Source organism: Vicugna pacos, chromosome 20 (genome assembly GCF_048564905.1).
Source record: "Vicugna pacos chromosome 20, VicPac4, whole genome shotgun sequence".
Classification (NCBI taxonomy): domain Eukaryota; kingdom Metazoa; phylum Chordata; class Mammalia; order Artiodactyla; family Camelidae; genus Vicugna; species Vicugna pacos.
The window spans coordinates 10,877,731-10,896,702 of NC_133006.1; the positions used below are offsets into that span (position 1 = coordinate 10,877,731).

Genomic DNA, 18,972 nt, shown 5'->3' on the forward strand with positions numbered 1-18,972 from the left:
TTCAAGTGTGTGAGCAGACATTTATTGTCCTCATCAGGTGATGGTAATGCCAGTGAGAAACTGTGTAGGGTGTTCACGGTGCGTCCCCGGCGAGAGGCGGGGAAGAGCGCCAACGGTTCAGGGAGCCGACGACTGCGCCGAGGGCGTAAAGCCGGTGACGTGGCCCGCACGTGGCTGGCGGGCTGTTTCACGCCCGCCGCCGGGGCACGAGCCGCAGTCGGTCGGTGCCTCCGGCCCCCGCTCGCGCAGCAGGAAGATCTGCGCTCTGGAGCCTGGGTAGGAGTGAGAGCAGCCTGGGAAACTGGAAATGCCCAGGGCCGGGGAGGCGGGGTGAAAACCGGGGCGAGAAAACTCTGCGGGGCGAGGGGTCCTCTTCTGGCACTCCGGTGGGCGCACGGGCTGGGTCAGTTCACACCAACCGTAGAGTCTGCCGTTTTGCCGCTTGGCATCCATCCGCCAAAGACTTTCAACATCCTCTCTGTGTGTATCCGACTGAAACTTTACCTACCTTAAAAGATAAATCATTCTGTTTACCTGAAACACTCTGAGTCTCAGGAGAAGCCTGATGTCATCTCTAACTGTGACATTTCATGAGATCAAACTGAGAACTTTGGCCTCAAATCCACTCAATAAGTGCGTGACTAGGTGTAGAAATTATCTTCTAAAGAGTGTGTGGGTTGGAGGCTTAGGTCAGGAGTTGGGACACTTGAAAATGTGCTGCTTTGTTCTGCGGAAGTTAGTCAACCAACCGTCAATGCAACTTCTTTAAGGAGCACGCTTCTTTGTTAGTGTTTGAAGGAAATACCAGGACACCAAAACGCAGTCTGATCTCCGAAGGAGATTATAGTCTTAATGGTGAGATCAGATAAATACAGTGAAGTATTAGAGAACAATGCGAAGCAGCTGAGTCAGGTTTGTGACAGAGATTGCTAATACTACCGACCTATTCTTCACTTCTTTTTAAATGTTCTCTTTTTCCTTGTTCTAGGGTTATGAAACCATACATCATGCTCTTCCTGTAGACACCCCAGAAGAACCATGTCATCCTGGTCTTAAAACACCTGCCACAAAGGGCACAGTGCTTTTCCATTTGCATCCATCCAGGTAAAACAATGGCAGCCAATGTTTCAACTGCGTGGGAATCTGGGTTTAAAGGAATACAATACCAATTTTTCTTTAAATAAAGGCTCACCGAAAGTGTCGCTGCTTTTATTGTTGCAGCTAAAAAGATTAAAGGTTGGGGGAGGGAGTAGGGAGAGGAGAGTGGCAGGGAGGGGTATGTGGCACCTCAGGCTGTTGAATTATGGAATCGTGGGTCATCTACTGCAAACCTCAGGCATGATTAAGCTATACAAAATCGCCAGGCTTATGTGTGGGTCTTTCAATGAGCTGATGAGGATAAAACAGCCCAGATGTTAGATCATTTCCTAAAGTTAACCAAAAGGTCTCCAGCAGAACTGGGCCTTGAGCAGTTGAATATCTGATTACATTATACTGATTTTTTCCCTATGACACCTGGAGGTAAAAACATCTTATAAACATTCCTAAAACTAGGAATTCAAACAACATGCATTTATAAAAAGAGCTTATGAGCTCGGCAAGCTACCATTCATTGCAAAGGATGATAATATAAAAATAGCATTTCCATTTTTGAAGTATTCTACGCCAGGCATTGCGTTAGGTGTTTTGCGTGTGTCGTTCAGTGTTTGAGGCAAACCTGTGATACAATAAGCCACTGTTCATAGAAGAGAAAACTGAAGCTCAGAAAAGATTTCCCAAAATTGATGGTTTCCAAAGACTAAGGTCTTATCCAATAAGCTACAGAAAGGTGGTAATTGGGAAGTAAAAGTCATGTAAAATATGACAATTATTATGTATTATATATGCTTCCGTGTTAATGATTTTACTACTAACATACATAGTTATGTATTAACACAGAAATTGTTAAAGTAAGGCTGGAGTGTCTCTACTGGGTTGCGAAATGATTGCTATTTCCCAGCTGAAACTATGTTTTCCTTTCAATGTGCATTGACTTAGACATCATAATTGGATGAAGGCTAATTTCTGACATTACTTAAGTACTTATCATTAGCATAGGTTAATTAATTGTTCTTGGGCGCCCTCCCCACCCCATTTTTGGGAGGAGGTAATTAGCTTATTTAATGGAGGTGCTGGGGATTGAACCCAGGACCTCGTGCATGCTGGGCTAGAGCTCTGCCTCTAAGATCTACCTCAACCCCGCTTAATTCATTGTTCTAAGCCTCAGTTCCTTCATCTGTAAAACACAGTCATACCCACCAAGGTACCAGAGTGAAATCAGACATTGCATTTTACCATACACTGTCAATACGTGTTTATTCCTCTCCCTTTGATGATCACACTATTGAGAAAGACAATACATGGAACAGGTGTCCACTGTCGGCTGTTTACACATCAGTGAGGCCTGAGAAGTACCGCAAATAAATTGTTTAGAATTTTCCCTCCCTCCAAGAATTTGGGAGCACCATTCTCACAGGAACAAAACTAATCATAGCAGCATTTCTTTCCTTTACAAAGTGAGCAAATTATCTGACTAATGGTAGAAGTGGGGATACGAATGCTTCCTGAAGTTGGTGCTCTTGTTGCTTCATGTAAAGGACCAAGGATTTCTTGATACATTGAGAAAGAACAACATGGGCAACCCAATGCTGAATGCCGTTTAAAAAGTTGGTGAAGATATTCAACGACCTTTTCACGCAATCATGGATTCAGCAAATTTGAACAGGCTAGATTTTCAAACATGTTAGTTCTATTTGTATTTTTTTTTCCCCTACACTGGGAACTTTGACATTATAGACAAGGAATAAGATAAGCATAACTTCTAGTGCTTTCACTGGAGAAATAACTAATAAAGTGTTTTGCACATTTCTGTGTAATCACACCCCTGGAATCTCAATTCAAAGTGTGTGTAAATAAAAGGACAAACAGCTCTTTCCATAGAGAAGAGAAAACTGAGAGATGGTTCACACTGAAAAGAAATGTTGCCCCACGACTGAGATGAATGATCAATGCGGTATCATCATGAACTGTGAAGAGACCTGGTTTTTTCCCATATTTTCTTTCCGATGGGCTTAGGAGCACCAGAAATGGGGGGACAGAGGTGGTGTGTCCCTAGCCTCTGTAGGTGTACTTCAAGGGCAACAGGCACGTTCTTCAGTTTATTTTTTATTGTCCCTATCAGAAACAAGGCTGGTTCCAGGATGATTCTACTGGCACGACTGGACAGTCTTCTCTTGTTACATTAACCAAAATCCTAACATTGGTTTTCTTTCCTTCTTAGAGGTCCAGGTACCACATCTCCCAGTGCGGATCTTTGTTCCTTTTTCCTTAACTTCCTAGCGATGGCTCTACTCCCACTGGTGCTGTTTCTGGCTGCAGTCCTGCTGCCATCTTTCCCCACCGAAGGAAAGGTAAGGTCAAAGTGGAAAATCTTTCCAGAGCTATCCAGCTCGGTGAGATGGCAAAGCACTTTGAGAATGCAAGGAGTGAGGGCCTGGTACATCACAAAGTTCTCACTGGTCGCTCAGAGCACTTTATGAAATTATCTAGATGAAAAGGTTAAGGGTGAGTTGTCCAGTACAGTAGCCACCAGTCACTTATGGCCATTGAAGACTCGAAGGGTGGCTTTTCCAAAACAAGGTGTACCATTGGTATAAAATACACAATGGATTTCAAAGATTTAGTGCCAAAAAAAGAAAAAAATTCATTATTTTTATACTGAGTTCATGATGAAATGATACCCTAATTAAATAATGTATTAGGTCCTTAGGACTGTTTCAAGACATTAGCACAAGTTTGGTGGCTTAGCACAATGGGAATGTATCCCCTCTCAGTTCTGGAGGCCAGAAGTCTGACATCAGGGTATCAGCAGGGCCACGCACCCTCTGGAGAACCTAAGAGGGAATCCACTCCATGTCTGTCTCCTAACTTCTGGCGGCTTCCACCAATCCTAGGGGTTCCTTGGCTTGTGGATGCATCACTCCAGTCTCTGCCTCCGTCTTCCCTTCACCTTCTCCCCACTGTGTCTCTCATAAAGACACTTGTCATTTAGGATTTAGGGCCCATTCGGATAATCCAGGGTGATCTCATCTTGAGATTCTGAACTTAATTATATCTGTGAAGACCCTTTTCCCACATAAGTTCACATTCACAGATTTTGGGGGTTAGGACATGAGCACGTCATTTCTGTGGACTATCACTGAACCCATTACAAATAAAATAAATTATTTAAATTAACATCACCTGTTTGTATGTTTCATGTGACCACCACAAAGCTAAAATTCCATATTATCTTGAATTATATTTCTAATGGATAGACTGGTCTACGAGTTTAAAAAGCTAATGGTAGCCCTCCTCCCCCAACATCTTTTCTGATTTCCCTTTACTTAATTCATTCGAGTGTGATCCCCACAGAAAATTAATGTTCTATTCGTATCACCTTAAATTAGCACAACTCCTTCACGTACCACATTTGACATTCATCATTACTGTGTGATAAAATTATACTTGCTTTTATATTAAAATCTGACTCTCAAGGTCTTAGTGTTATGTTTTGCTTTGTTTTTTAACAGTCATAAACTTGGTACGTGAGAACCCAACTCTTGAGCTCAGATCCTCTATTTTGAATATGCTGCATCACTTTAACAATCCCAAGAACAGGCTCAATCATCATCTCCAATGATTGGTGTGTAGATGCCCGTACGAGGTGTCCACCTCCTGGTCAGAGAACCTCTGAATGTGGGGAGTTTTGGTCATCACTGTCTGTTCCCACACCCTCCTTTGACTCTGGGTGTACAAGATTAGCTAGGACTCCTCAGACCAGAGAATTTTGACACTGGGCTTAACCTCAGTTAATTCAGCATTCACAAATACGTCTCATTCTGTTACCGTCATCAAAGTTTCAATCTGAAGACAATCTGTTCATCACCCAGGGCTTCAGTTAAGTAGTTTGCTATCTTCCCAGTCTCTTTCCTAAAGATTTCCTTCCATGGTTTTTTCCAGGCTCTTTGTTACCTGTCTGCTCCATCTCCTGGCCTTCATTTATTAAAAAAAAAAAATTTAAAATGGAGATATCATGGGGTCTTTTGCACCACTAAATGTTAGATCAGATGTTCTATACACCTCCACCCAGAAGGTACCTTCTCAAGATGCCTAGAAAATATTGCCCATCTTTCATACCTCAATCCAGGCTATGTTTTGTGAAGCCCTTTCTGACCTCAATCAAGAAGAATGAATCCCTCCTTCCCCTGTATCAGATCCTTCCTGTCATTTCAGTTATCAGTGGTTTTACAATGTTTACTTACGCCCTGTTGCCGATCCAGTATAAACACTTTAAGGCTAGATAAGACACCATATTTGATCCATTGTATTCTCAACACTTTTCCTATTTCCTGCCACCTAATAAACTTTACTGAAACTTATTTTTTTAAAGGGCACATTTTCAATAGAATTATTATCTACAGAGCAAGACGGGGTAAGAAACAGGAAATAATTACTTCTCCCTTTTCAGAGATCAAATGTTGATGTGTTTTGAAAATACTTTAAGATTTTTGAGGGAGAAAATATCCAAGGATGTTATTTTTGCTTTAACGTAAAGCAGAGATCGGCCACTACTGACTTCCCATGTGCATCCCTCCTCAGTTAGAAGTTAGTAGCTGGGAATGTGCCCCGTTAGTGAGTGCAATGCACTCAGTATTGGTCCCTGCCCTTGGGAACATACAAGCAGGCAGGAGAAATGGACGCAGAATGAGCTAGTGGCAATCAGATGTGGTCAGGCCCATGTTCACAGCATTTGCAGAGCTCTGAGGGAACTCAGGACTGGAGGGAGTAGAGAATAACGTGTCCCAGGGTGTCAGGGGAAAATCAACAAAGATCCTGTCTGTTTATTTCCTAAAAAATAACCCTCATTTCTTACTTATGCTCCTAGAACATCAGACCTCCATGTAAATTTAGGCCATCAAATTGCTAGACCTTGTGGGAATAATTCACACACCCTACTCCACCTCCAGGGTTTAGGACCCATCACCTCCCCCGCCACACACACACACACACACACACAGAGATACACCAAAAATAGCAGCACCTAATTTAATATCCTATTAATTACATTTCTGTTACTAAAAGAACAGTCAGCAGTAGTCCATTAATTGCATGGCTTTGCTTCCTCCAAATTGTCTGGGAGGTTTATTTGGGTTTTTTTTTTTTTTTAGTATTTTTAAATATTTTTTTGAACAACCCCATATAATCTACCTATAACAGGCAGAATCATTTTACTTCTCCTCAACCTAAATATTCTTTCTCTAAATACATTCTAACTACATTCTTTCTCTCAAAGCAGACACCACGTCAGGTCAAAGTTCCCCTTAACGTCCTGATGGGTCTTGAGGTCCAGTTATTCTGCTGCCGCCTGATTAAATGCGAACCAACTGTCTCAATGTTCTCACTGTGTACCTCTGTACACAGCATCATAAAATAGTACAAAACATGATCAGCCATTGTATGTCTAGAAAAATCACCTTGAGAGTCCCCTTGAAACTAGAAACTGGTGTTTGTGGCATCAGGAGAGTTTTTAATTTGTCATGCCATGAATCACATCTCCACTCTCAAAGATTCAAACCACTTCCTTCCTATTATTTGTCATTGCTTTGGCTCAATTCACTGGCATGCTTAGCAACTCATAGTGGCTTGAACTGAATGCTTTTGTAAAGTGATCTCTGATCCCTGGAATTATCTTATTCGTTCTTACATGCAATTCTCAAAAATGTTTAAAAAAAATAACCCTGATTTAATTTCCTTTTAGGATCCATCCTTTACTGCTTTGTTAACCACTCAAACGGAAGTCCAAAGAGAGATTGTAAATAAACACAATGAACTAAGGAAGTCTGTGTCTCCACCTGCCAGGAACATGCTAAAGATGGTAAGAAGCAGGAACACAAAGAAAGCGCTGTGAACCAGCGGTGGTAGGAGCAGGCAGGTGGAACCTTACAAAGTGCTGTGTTTATTTTGCTATTTCATTCAGCTGTGTTATGGGCAGGGCGGAAATGAATTTTCCTTTATAATGGTTAAATAACTTATCAAGGCTACCGGGCTATTAAGTTGGGAAGGCAGAATTAGCAGCTAAATCTTCAGACACCAAATGTGAAACCATTACATTTTTTGTTCACTATCTTTCCAAGTCTAAAATACAGAAACTTCCTATCCTTTGGGAATCAATGCCAGTTAGGGTAATTAATAGCCCATTTTCGAGAGAATAGACCATAAAGGTCTCCCAGATGGACACAATGGGCTACCAGTGGAATAGCTTAGGTCAGCCTGTTGCCACTGAAATGTAATTAGATGGCTTCACATGTTAATTCGTATTCCATGGCTGTTGTGCTATCATAGCGAGAATACTGTGTTAGGTATTTCTCTCATCAGACAGATCACCTGTGGACTTCTCTTTGTGTGGACACTGGCACTGAGGTAGATAAAACACACAAAACCCCAAACAAATACATGTGTGTGTGTGCGTGTGTGTGTGTGTGTGTATATATATATATATATATATATATATAAATATAAATATATATATAACAAATTATATATATATATATATATATATATATACACACTTCAGGAAAAAATGAATTAAAAAAAAAAACAAGATACTTTAATACCAACGACAGTTAGATAACACAGCTACAGAAGCTTTAAAGTGGCTCACACCAGCCTCCCAATCAGATTACAAAGCACGTACTTCATGGAGCTGAATCTGTGTATATTTCTTTTTCTTGTGATATTTAGGAATGGAGCAGAGACGCCACAGCAAATGCCCAGAAGTGGGCAAACAAGTGCACTTTAGAACACAGCAATCCAGACGACCGAAAGACCAGTACGTTAATTAGTCCACGTCTGTTGAATAAATGAGCAAATAAAATAACCCTGGGCAGATAAAACCGAATGGACCATTCTGGGATGTTGCGTCACGAAGACTGTGAATACATGTTTCTTCTGTTGCTGCATTTTTTAAAAGCGAAGTATCTGTATAGAGATCCTCATTCTAAGTACTGTTTTGTGCTTGTTGTTTACATGATGCAAATGATCTCTTAAGCAGTATCTCCTCTGTTCCCCTTAACCAGCTCGTGAGCAGAGAGATCATGTACAATCGTTTTTCTGATCTTAATGATTAGAGACTAAGGATGCAGAAGGAGTGAGTGATGCCAGGACACAGCCGGCAGTGGTGTCATATATTGGGAAGTTCGCCAGGCTTTCTGATTCCTAACCCACTGCCCTTTTTGTGAGACTGCGTTGCTATTTGGTGTTTTGAAACCTGTGTATTTTGCATTCACAAAATGTATTGAATGATGTTGAATTGTTCCTGAATTTGACTTTAAAAATATAAAAGCTTTTATTAATCAGGATGAATACTTTAGGTATGTTGGCTCATTTAAAAAATTTTTAATAACAAACTATATTTTGTATGGGCTGTGTGCCTATAATGTGTAGGATAATATATTAGACTCAGAAAACTATAAGATATATCAAGGATGATAAAAAAAACTATGACAGAAAAAACTTACATGCGTAAACTTTACATAAAATATTTGTTTACATTATCAAGCATGACATGCACATAGGCAAGCCCAATTTGAAATTAGTGAGTAATTTATCTGTTATTTCAGTAGAATTATTATTGTTTATACCGTTGGTGCTAACATTATAATGAAACTGAGATGATTGCGTTCAGTAGAAAATTGAAGCGAATGGTCTTAAAGACCCAAATCTACTGCTAGATCCTTAGTTTCTGTCCTTCCCTATCAAAAGGAGATATCCAAGAGCAGTTTCTGCTCTCTCTAAGCAGCATGTGGACATTATATTTCAAGTCACCAAAATAGAGATACTAAGTGAGAGCTGTAAAGGTAGGGAAAATTTTCTGGACTGCAGGGCTCTTCTTTCTTTTTTAAATTAATTTTATTGTGGTAAGAACACTTGTTTTTTTTTTTAATTTTTTAAAAAACATTTTAATGGTGCTAAGAACCCTTAACATGAGATCTGCCTTCTTAAGGAATTTTAAGCGTACAATACACTATTGTTGAGTAGAGGTGTAATGCTGTACATCAGATATCTAGAACCTATTCAACTTGCTTACCTGGAAGTTTGCACTCACTGATAGTGACTATCTGTCCTCCTACCCTCTCAGCCCCAGCAACCATTTCACTCTTTGATCTATGAATCTGACTATCTGAGATACTTCCTGTTACTGGAATCATGCCCTGGTTGTCTTTCTGTGACGAGTTTATTTGACTTAGCAAAATGTCCTTAAGGTTCATCCATGCTGTTGCATGTTGCAGAATTTCCTTTTTCTCCAAGGACGAATGACATTCCATTGTGTGTCTACACTGCATTTTGTCTGTCCACTTACTTGTTGAGGCCATGTAGGTTGTGTCCACATCTTGGCTATGGTGAATAGTGCTGTGACGAACATGGGATTGCAAATGTCTCTTCAAGAGCCTGACTGCAGTTCTTCTGGATAAATACTCAGACGTGAGATTGCTGGATCATTTGGTAGTTCTACTTTTAATTTTTTTGAGCAGCCTCCGTACTGCTTCCCACAGCAGCAGCACCATTTGCACCCTCACCAACAACGTACAAGGATTCCACCTTTTCCACATCCTCACCATCACTTGCTGTCTTTTGGGGTTTGTTTGTTTGTTTTTTTTTTTGATAATAGCCATCCTGACAGGTGTAAGGTCATATCTCACTGTGGTTTTGATTTGCATTCTCCTGATGATTTAGTGATGTTGAGCACCTTTTTATATACCTTCTGGCCACCTGTACATCTTTTTTGGAGGAATGTCTGCTCGCGTCGTGTTCAGAAAGGATCCTTAGTCAGTCCCTCAGGCAGCCCCCTGGAAAAATGGCTCTCTGGACGGTCCACCCAACTCTTGCCCTCCCCAGGGCGAGGCCGGGAGCTACGGTGCTTTGTCTGCTCACTCTGTGCTGAACCTGGAGGGGAGGCTATGGTAACTTCCAGCCCAGATCTGTCTCTGTTCTCACCAGTCCAGGGCAGCTGGTTTACGCTGGATCTCCTCACCATTCCAGAGCAGGCAAGTCAGAACCAGTCCTTCGGGCAGCCTCTGAGAAAACTATGTGGCACTGGATGTCCAAACCAACTTCTTCCCTCCCCAGGGAGAAGCAGGCAGCTGTGCTTTCTGTCTGCTCGCTCTGTGCTGAGCTGGGGAGACGAAATGTGGCATCAACTAATCCAAAATACCATCTCTGCCTCCCCGGGGGGATGGGAATGTGCTCCAAGACTGGCGAGAGAGATGCCAGTTCTTTGGGGAGTCCCTTTGAAAAAGGTGGGTTGCTGGACAGATGAACCAAGTCCTTCCCTCCTGATCGTGGCACTGTGTGGAAGGTAGGGATTTTCCAGTCTCCCTACCGACTTCAGTAAGTCCGGTTTCATATCCTTCAGGGCATGGAAGCCTTGAATGTTGTTTTTGGATTTCCCACAAGGGCAATTTGTTCTTGAATTGTTGCTAAATCCGTGTGTCTACTGGGGGAAGGAGACTCCAGAGATTCCTTTCTACCACTGTGCTAAGGTCACCCTCTGCAAGGCCCTACCCTCCTAACGCTCTTGGACCTAACAGACATTAGGATGTATTTATTAAGGGAAGATGTACAAGTTTGAAAAGTATCATCACTCCTAATGTCACTTGCCTCTTGATGGGAGCTCTTAAAGACTGCCTGTAATTTTTTTTTCAAAGTTCACACAAAATCATAGTCATAAAAACATTTATTCAGGTTCCTATAGGTGAAAAATCTCTGCTGAAGGTGGGTAAGAGGAGGAGAGACAGAAGAAAAGTGGGTTGCTGCCTTTTGCAAGCTTACGATACAAAGCTGAGAGCTCACAAGGCATTAATTCCACCTGGAAGGAATTTAACGTGAAAAAGTGCATCTCTGATAATCAAGAGGGAGAGGTATTTTGAATGAGGTCCTCTCAAACTGTTCAAAGTCTGCAGGCTGAGGCCAGCCTCCACGTGCTAGGTGGATCCATCTTCTGTCCCACTTTGCAGCCGACAAGGAACAGAAGCACCTTTTTAAGGTCTTAGCAGGTAGCGAGTCTAAGCACTGTGGCTCGGTGTTGGAAGGGCAGCAGCCTTGTGTTCGCGTAGTTGCTTTCTTTTGCCATGGCCTGCTTTATCGCTTTCCTCACGAATGATCTGTTTGTGCTTAGGTACAAAATGTGGCGAGAATCTCTACATGTCAAGTGACCCTGTTGCCTGGTCAGATGCAATCCAAAGCTGGTATGAAGAGCGCCACAATTTTGTCTACGGCGTAGGACAGAAGAGTCCCAGTGCGGTCATTGGCCATTATACCCAGGTGCGTGGAACAGATGAAAGGCCTCTGCCACACGTGTTCTCGTATAGAAAGTCCCTCTAAATTAAGACCAACTCCGGTGTTCAATATGAGGGAAGAGCTTGAGTATAACACAGTCCTGACAGGTGGCTGGTACTTCCTCAAGAGCTGTCATTTTTTTTTTCCCACGGCCTGCAAAATCCTTGATAGGGAAGCACACTCTACTTTTCCAATATTATAAATGGATAAAGGGGCGAGTGTACATGAAAGTTAATATTTTTAAAGTTTGTGACTTTGTTTCACTAATTAAATATTTCCATAAGGTACCTGGCTACCAACTGCAATAGTCATATTTTTTTTTCAGTTTTACGTTTGCTATTTTTTAAAAAGTATTTTTCCCTCTTTTTTAACATACTCACATATTCTCTTATGGATTTGCAGCTTGTCTGGTACTCATCTTACCTCGTTGGATGTGGAATTGCTTATTGCCCCAATCAAGAGAGTCTTAAATACTACTATGTTTGCCAATATTGTCCCGCGTAAGTATGCACTTTATAGTCTAATGCCAATAATTCCACCTGCAATTCAATATTTTTAAATGCTCATATATTATAAAACCGATCAAAATAGAAAGCATATTTTATTAAAGGGAAGGAATACATCTTTCAATTTATCAGAGAAGAGAACAGGTTCTCAGGTCCAAGAGTAAAATCTGAAACTCTTCTTTCCTCAATTATAAAGTGATGTCTTTTCTCTCAATTGCCCTTCCCTAGGGCTCAGGGTTAGTCCCTGAGCACATGCAATGTGCATTTCCCTAGATCCAGTGTCATCAGTTCTCGTTAATTTCACACTCTCGAAGGGTGGAAGCTTGATGGTTAAGCAAGGACGGTAGTGGATGGAATATAAGGGATGGTAAATTGTGATTTCAGCCCTTTTTGCAAAAACGTTCCTACTCCTACTTATCTAAAAAAAATACTTATATTATTACCATTAGAAATGATTCATTCTCTTGGTTCTCAAAAGTTTTTCAAGATATCTTTAAGACATGTCAGGGTCCAGGAAAAGGTAACATCTCAAGCTTTTGTTTCTCAGATGTTTTCACAAAAAAAACTCCACAATGAAAAATCCCTTAAGGTCATGATTTATAGCAGGAAACATGCTCTTCCATCAAGCAACAAGTTTGAAGTTATCCACAACAAATCCTTCAGATACACGAAAGATCTAACCTCAGCATATCCGTTAGTTTTCATTTCTTTTAAAATTTGAGATTCCTTACCACTACGGGCAGGGGGCCCCCCAAGCCAAGGCTCTGACAGGCTTTATTTGATACTATAGATAACCCAGGGATATGAACTCCAGTTTGAGAAGTATGACCTCCAAAGTCCTTTTCCAACAAACACCTTTTATTTATTTATTTTTTTAATGGAGGTACTGGGGATCGAACCCAGGACTTTGTGCATGCACTCTAATACTGAGCTATGCCCTCAGAGTTTAGTAAAAAGAATTGACAGCTCATTTGGATAAGGACAATATGGCAGACAAGGAAGACCCTGAGCTCACCTCCTCCCACAGACACACTGAATCTACACCTACATATAGAGCGATTCCTCCTAAAGAAGACCTGAGGGCTGATTTAGCAGCTACTACTGTACATAGAAGAACCACACAGAAATGGGTAGGAAAGATGGAGACACTGTGTCCCTGAGAACCCCACCACCATTGCAGTGACCTGCAGCAGGGGGGATATAAGTGAGGGATTTGCATACAGACAGCAAAAACAAAACAAAACAAAACAAAAAACAGAAAAACCCGAGCAATTTTAAAAGCACTTAGACTAGGAATAGACTTACCATATGACCCAGGAATCCTGCTCCTGGGCATATATCCAGAAGGAACCCTACTTCAAAATGACACCTACAACCCAATGTTCATAGCAGCACTATTTTCAATAGCCAAGACATGGAAACAGCCTAAATGTCCATCAACAGATGACTGGATAAAGAAGCTGTGGTATATTTATACAATGGAATACTATACAGCCACAAAAAACGACAACATAACGCCATTTGCAGCAACATGGATGTTCCTGGAGAATGTCATCCTAAGTGAAGTAAGCCAGAAAGAGAAAGAAAAATACCATATGGGATCACTCATAAATGGAATCTGAAAAAAGAAAAAACATAAATACAAAACAGAAACAGACTCAGACATAGAATACAAGCTTGTGGCTGCCAAGGAGGTGAGGGATGGGAAGGGATAGACTGGGATTTCAAAATGTAGAATAGATAAATAAGATTATACTGTATAGCACAGGGAAATATATACAAGATCTTATGGTAGCTCACAGAGAAAAAAATGTGAAAATGAATATGTGTATGTTCATGTATAACTGAAAAATTGTGCTCTACACTGGAATTTGACACAACATTGTGAAATGATTATAAATCAATAAAAAATGTTAAAAAAAAAAAAGAAAGAAAGAAAAGAAAAGAACAGAAAAGCCCCTAGACTATACAGAAGGAAATCCATGTGAGCAGGGAACTGCTGAGCCCTCTCCGGGGTCAGAGGCACCAGTGAGCACCAGTGTTTGGGTCCCCTGGGGACACCTCCCAGTCCACACCTGTCCCAGCTGTCACACCAGGGCAGCCTAAAGCACAGTGCTCCCCAGGGACTGCCCCTGGCATGGTCCACTCCAGCTCTTGCTGGCCTGCCAAAGCCCCCAAGCACAAGCAATCACGGAGGATGCTTCCACACCCAGGCCACTCCTTCAAAACCAAGAGGTGGCTGTTTCATGTAACTCAAACAAAAAACAAAAGTCAACTAAAACGAGACAGGAATATGTTCCAAAGGAAAGAACAAAATAAGACCCCAGGGGAAAACCCTAACGAAATAGAGATAAGCACTTGACCTGATTAACAGTTCAAAGAAAACTTATAGGATGCTCACTAGAGAAAAGAATGGAAGAACACCTTTGGCTGTTGGCCCACTTAGCACTATTGAGGTTTGGACTCCCGTGTATTTTCAGATGAATCAAATCAATGACCAACAAGATAATGATCATCAATGAGTTAAAAGTTACTCACTGTAAGGTGATTTCATCCAGGATACTGGTGTTGATCAAAACATTTTTTAACGAGCATTCCTTTTTTGGTAAACATAAAACTCTCACACACCACTCCTGGAAATTCATAAACCTTCCCCAGCTCTCACTGACCCACCAACACAAGCACCGTCAAATATCACTACTCCATCTAGAAATTAAACTATGTATATACCGCAGCATTACTTTCCCCAGCTCATATTAGAGTAATTATGGTATTTATCCTTTCTGAATATAAAATTATATTGTAATAGTGAATATTCTTTTCCATCTTGCCACTCCCTGCCTCCAAGGACCCTCCTCTGTCTCTCTGAGGAGTATGTTTACCTCTAGCCAGTGCACTGGGGTGCACAGCTTTACTGATGTGACCGAGTCTACTGGGAGACCGAGTGTTGGCATAACAAAATTTATTCTGAAAACTTGAGACTATTTATACCAGTCTAGTTGCTCAGCCCGAAGAATTATAGTCAAGGAGATGGCTCAGCGCCTGTGAAGTACTTCCTTAATATGAATGTTACCTGTATCACACGTTGGGAATTGTACTTTTTCAGTTCTGTTCACGTCACTAAACACATTTAATAGCCATGTTTAGTGATTGTGTTGCCCCTGGCAACTAAACAGCTATGTGGAAAATACTTAACACTGTGTATTTTAAATTTCAGTGGCAATAATGTGAATAAAAAGAATACCCCTTACCAACAAGGAACGCCTTGTGCCAGCTGCCCTGGTAACTGCGACAATGGACTATGCAGTAAGTTGGAAGTGATTAACTTGCTATTATAACCAAGAATTGATATTTTCTTTCTTTTTATGGATTAAGAAATCTTCCAAAGTAAACAGTTCCAATAATGTCTTTACGCAAAAGACAAGGAGATTTCTCAATAGAGTGTGTTTAAGTAAACATTTTACACACTTCAGTAACTACATGTTATTTGTAATGAAAAGAAAACAGGCTTATCTCAGAGACGTTGTTCCCGACCACTGCAAGAAGGAAAATGTCACTACAAAGTGAGTCACACAAATTTTTTGGTGTCCCAGTGCACAGAAAACTATGATTGTGCTACACTGTAGTCTATTAAGTGTGCAATAGCAGTGTGTCTAAAATAATGTACATATCTTAATTTAAAAATAATGCTTTTGATTCTACATCTTAAATATCCATCATGATTATTTGCCAATCATACCTCAGCAAAGCTGGAAAAAAATAGAATAATACAATTTTAAATCCAAAAAAAAAATAAAAATGCTTTTGGAAAAATGGCTCCAATAGACTTGCTTGAAGCAAAGTTGCTACAAACACACAATTTGTAAAAACAAACAAACAAAAAAAAACCCAAAAACCACAATACTGCAAAGCACAGTAAAGTGAAATGCAATAAATTAGGTATGTCTGTATTACCGTATATAAGATAATGAAGCATCTAGCATACATTTGTTTCTGTGACCAGGCAGAGCTCATTAATATTAACTATACATTCATACTTTTGATAAATCATTTGATAAATAGTTCTAATGATACGTTAGTATCTTTAGACCAAAGTTTCTATTTTGACAGAATCAAAATGTATAAATCTAAGGATGTGAGACCACATTATGGCTCAACCTAGAGAGGCAGACCTTGATACTGCATTTTTTTTGTACAGATGAGTGCATCACACTGATCACCACATTTTCTTTATAGTATAATTTGCAGCATGGTGATTAATGTAATAAATGATCACTTGCCCCATAATTTGGTTGTGGTTTTGTGCACATTTTTAATGACAAAATTCAATCTGTATATGATGTTGGTTCATAGAATCCACAAACATATTGTTGCAAAAGAAAGGAAAGAAAGAAATGTCATTTATATTATTTCTAAAGTTGTCAAGAACAAAAATTAAAAAAGCAGTTGCCTTTTTACAGTCAGGATACTTTTATTTAAATTATTACAAATAATAGAGTTGACTCATTCACCGAGATTTTTGACTTCTAAGTGCATTCCCCTTTAGTCAGCATTCTTTCTTACTGAATTATAGAGCTGTCATTCAGAATATTGATGACATCAAAGCTATAAAATCGACTAAAGAAAAAAAGTCAACTAAAAAAAAGTGGAATATTTCTACTTCTCCTGAATGCTATATTTGCTAAGGAGCTCAGAATTTATCCTATTAGCAATAAGCATTCAGTTGAAAGATTTTCAGTGAAAGAGTGGCAAAGTTAGAATCGTGTTTTAGAAAGAGCTTTCTAGCAATGGTATGTAGAAACAATTGGATGGAAGCCAGCTAGAACTCTGGCTTGAAAAACAAAGGGTTAAAAAGAAATTGGATGTTCTGACTGCATTACTCCCAAAGCAAATGAAGAAAAATGGACAGGGCTGAGAGACAAGGATTAGAATGTTTGCTGTCTAAATGACTTGAGGGAGTCAGAGAGCCACTTCCCCGGGACCGTGGGAGGGACGTAGGGAGCCACGTCCAAGAACCATTAGCCTTGTGGTATGTATGGTACGTAGTATGATGATTTTAGTTTGAGATCTGCTCAGTTTGGGCTCCCTGGGGAACATCCAAGAAGAAATATTAGAAAGAGGTCAGACTATCATTGTTTCACACCTTTATCTTCCCATTGGAACCTTCCCATTGGAATCACTTTCTCCTGAAAGACAGCCTTGGCATCTGAAGGGTCGCTGTCCAACAGGATGACACAATGGAGCCTTTCTCTGTCAGCCTGTGTCTTACAAGGAGCCACTAGTCACACATGGTCTTTGAGCACTATAAATGTGGCTGGTAAAGCCGAGGAACTAAATTTTAAATTTCATCTAATTCAGAATCATTTGAATTTAAATAGCTGTTTGTGGCTAGTGGCTCCCATATAAGACTCTGCAGGTATTTTCATGGTACCCTCTTTGCTAAGGGAGAAAAGTAGGGCAATTCATTTTAGAAATATATTGAGGGATGCGGCATAGCTCAGTGGTAGAGTGTGTGCTTAATATGAGCATGCACGAGGTCCTGGGTTCAATCCCCAGTCCCTCTATTAAATTTAAAAAAAAATCATTTTAGAAACACATCACCAAGTTCAAAATAAAAAGGGATGGATTCATCAGTGAGCTCAAGTGAGGCACCTCCTATGTCCCTCAGGGAGTGAAGGGCCTCTCCTAGAGTGTAAGTGATGCTGACTTGCTTGCCCAGTCCTACCCACCTCATACACTTTGAATGTGCGGATTCCTTTGGGGCTACTGGGGAAAAGGATACTGAGGTACCTCCTCTGTTTTTGTGACAGCCAATACCTGCGAGTATGAAGATCTCCTTAGTAACTGTGATTCCTTGAAGAAAACAGCTGGCTGTGAGCATGAACTGCTCAAAGAGAAATGCAAGGCGACCTGCCGGTGTGAAGGCAAAATCTACTGAAATGTCCAAGTTGCACTGTGCAGGACCAAATGGGAAAAGTTGCAGCGTTTAGTGGACACACCAGGAGCGGGACCGTAGGCACATTAGTCACTAGCTTGATCTCCAACAGGAACGCATCTTTTCCTCCTGGATCTTTACGGAGATCTTTTTCACACAACAATGGGCAAAAGCAGCCTACACTATGATGACAGCTCTGGGCTGATACAAACTCGCTACCTTAGATTTAATGAGGTGAGTCAAGCTGAGGATTTTGAAAGTTGCATAACCATAGCACTGAGTCACTAGAACTTTGGATTAAAGTAATTACATGTTTCCTGAAACAACATGCCAAAAAAAAGACTAACATCATTGTCATTTCAGTTACATGATTTTTTACATGTTTGAAGAATGAATTCAAAGACTGACATCTACCTTTGTCTTATGACCTCCTCTTTAAACAAAAGCAATGTGCTTTTAGAATAAAGAACTTATCTGAGCAAACGCATGGATGTGGTTCTTGAATAATATTTTCTAATAGTCACATATAACCCCAGCTAGACTCGGCCCAGATAAATGATTAGACAGAGCAAAATTTCCAAAAGTATTTACCTAGAAAGTGAAATTTTAACAATAATGGCAGACAGGAATCAGCTTTATTTTTACTCGATTTTTGCTTTTTGACATTTTGATCTCCTGCCTACTGATTTCGTGTCCTACCTTTTGTGTAAAAAGAATGGTAAATATAAAGGTAGGCATGTACCATCACATTTATGCAAAATGCACGTGCAACACAGGAAACGTATACCAGAAACTAGTAAGACTGGTTGTGTAGAGTGGGTGGGCGAGAATGGGGTGAGCAGGATGGAAGGTGTCGGAAGGGTAGGAAGAAACAGCCGGGAGGAGGGACCTTCTATGACCATTTCTCTTTGTATAGTTTTAGCCACTGAATCATGTTCATGTCTCACATACTCTTTAAAATAAAATCTAATCAATAAGGGTGGGTGTAGGCCCCCGTCTGAAGCTGAGAGGAATGTCACGTATTCACGTTGGATAAGAAATGGCCTACTTAACGTGTCCAGTATGGATGGCTGGAGAGCCAATGACGGGTGAGATCCTCAGAGGAGGACAACCTAA

At 40.6% G+C, this 18,972-nt stretch overlaps 2 protein-coding genes across 5 annotated transcripts in view; one reads left to right on the top strand and one right to left on the bottom strand.

Moving 5' to 3' along the window:
* The window catches only part of C20H6orf141 (chromosome 20 C6orf141 homolog), a 138,746-nt gene that overhangs the window by 54,139 nt on the left and 65,635 nt on the right, over positions 1-18,972 (bottom strand). The gene's annotated exons all lie outside the window — the stretch shown is intronic.
* On the top strand, positions 173-18,343 carry LOC102527448 (cysteine-rich secretory protein 2). 3 transcript variants are annotated; one of them, XM_006220354.4, is made up of 9 exons: positions 173-276; positions 989-1,104; positions 3,320-3,449; positions 6,839-6,955; positions 7,822-7,909; positions 11,255-11,400; positions 11,818-11,915; positions 15,139-15,227; positions 17,732-18,343. In XM_006220354.4, exons 3-9 carry the CDS (start codon positions 3,381-3,383, stop codon positions 17,857-17,859), a joined length of 735 nt encoding a protein of 244 aa, XP_006220416.2. In that variant the 5' UTR covers positions 173-276; positions 989-1,104; positions 3,320-3,380; the 3' UTR covers positions 17,860-18,343. The 3 variants fall into 3 exon arrangements, with proteins under 3 accessions (XP_006220416.2, XP_072800945.1, XP_072800946.1); XM_072944844.1 differs by lacking the exon at positions 173-276 and adding an exon at positions 388-480; XM_072944845.1 differs by lacking the exon at positions 173-276 and adding an exon at positions 534-633.

Coding starts and splice junctions, on each gene's coding strand:
- LOC102527448 (XM_006220354.4), top strand. CDS start 3,381: ATGGCTCTACTCCCACTGGTGCTGTTTCTGGCTGCAGTCCTGCTGCCA. Junction 7,910..11,254: donor TCCAGACGACCGAAAGACCA/GTACGTTAATTA, acceptor GTTTGTGCTTAG/GTACAAAATGTGGCGAGAAT. Junction 11,916..15,138: donor GTTTGCCAATATTGTCCCGC/GTAAGTATGCAC, acceptor TTTAAATTTCAG/TGGCAATAATGTGAATAAAA.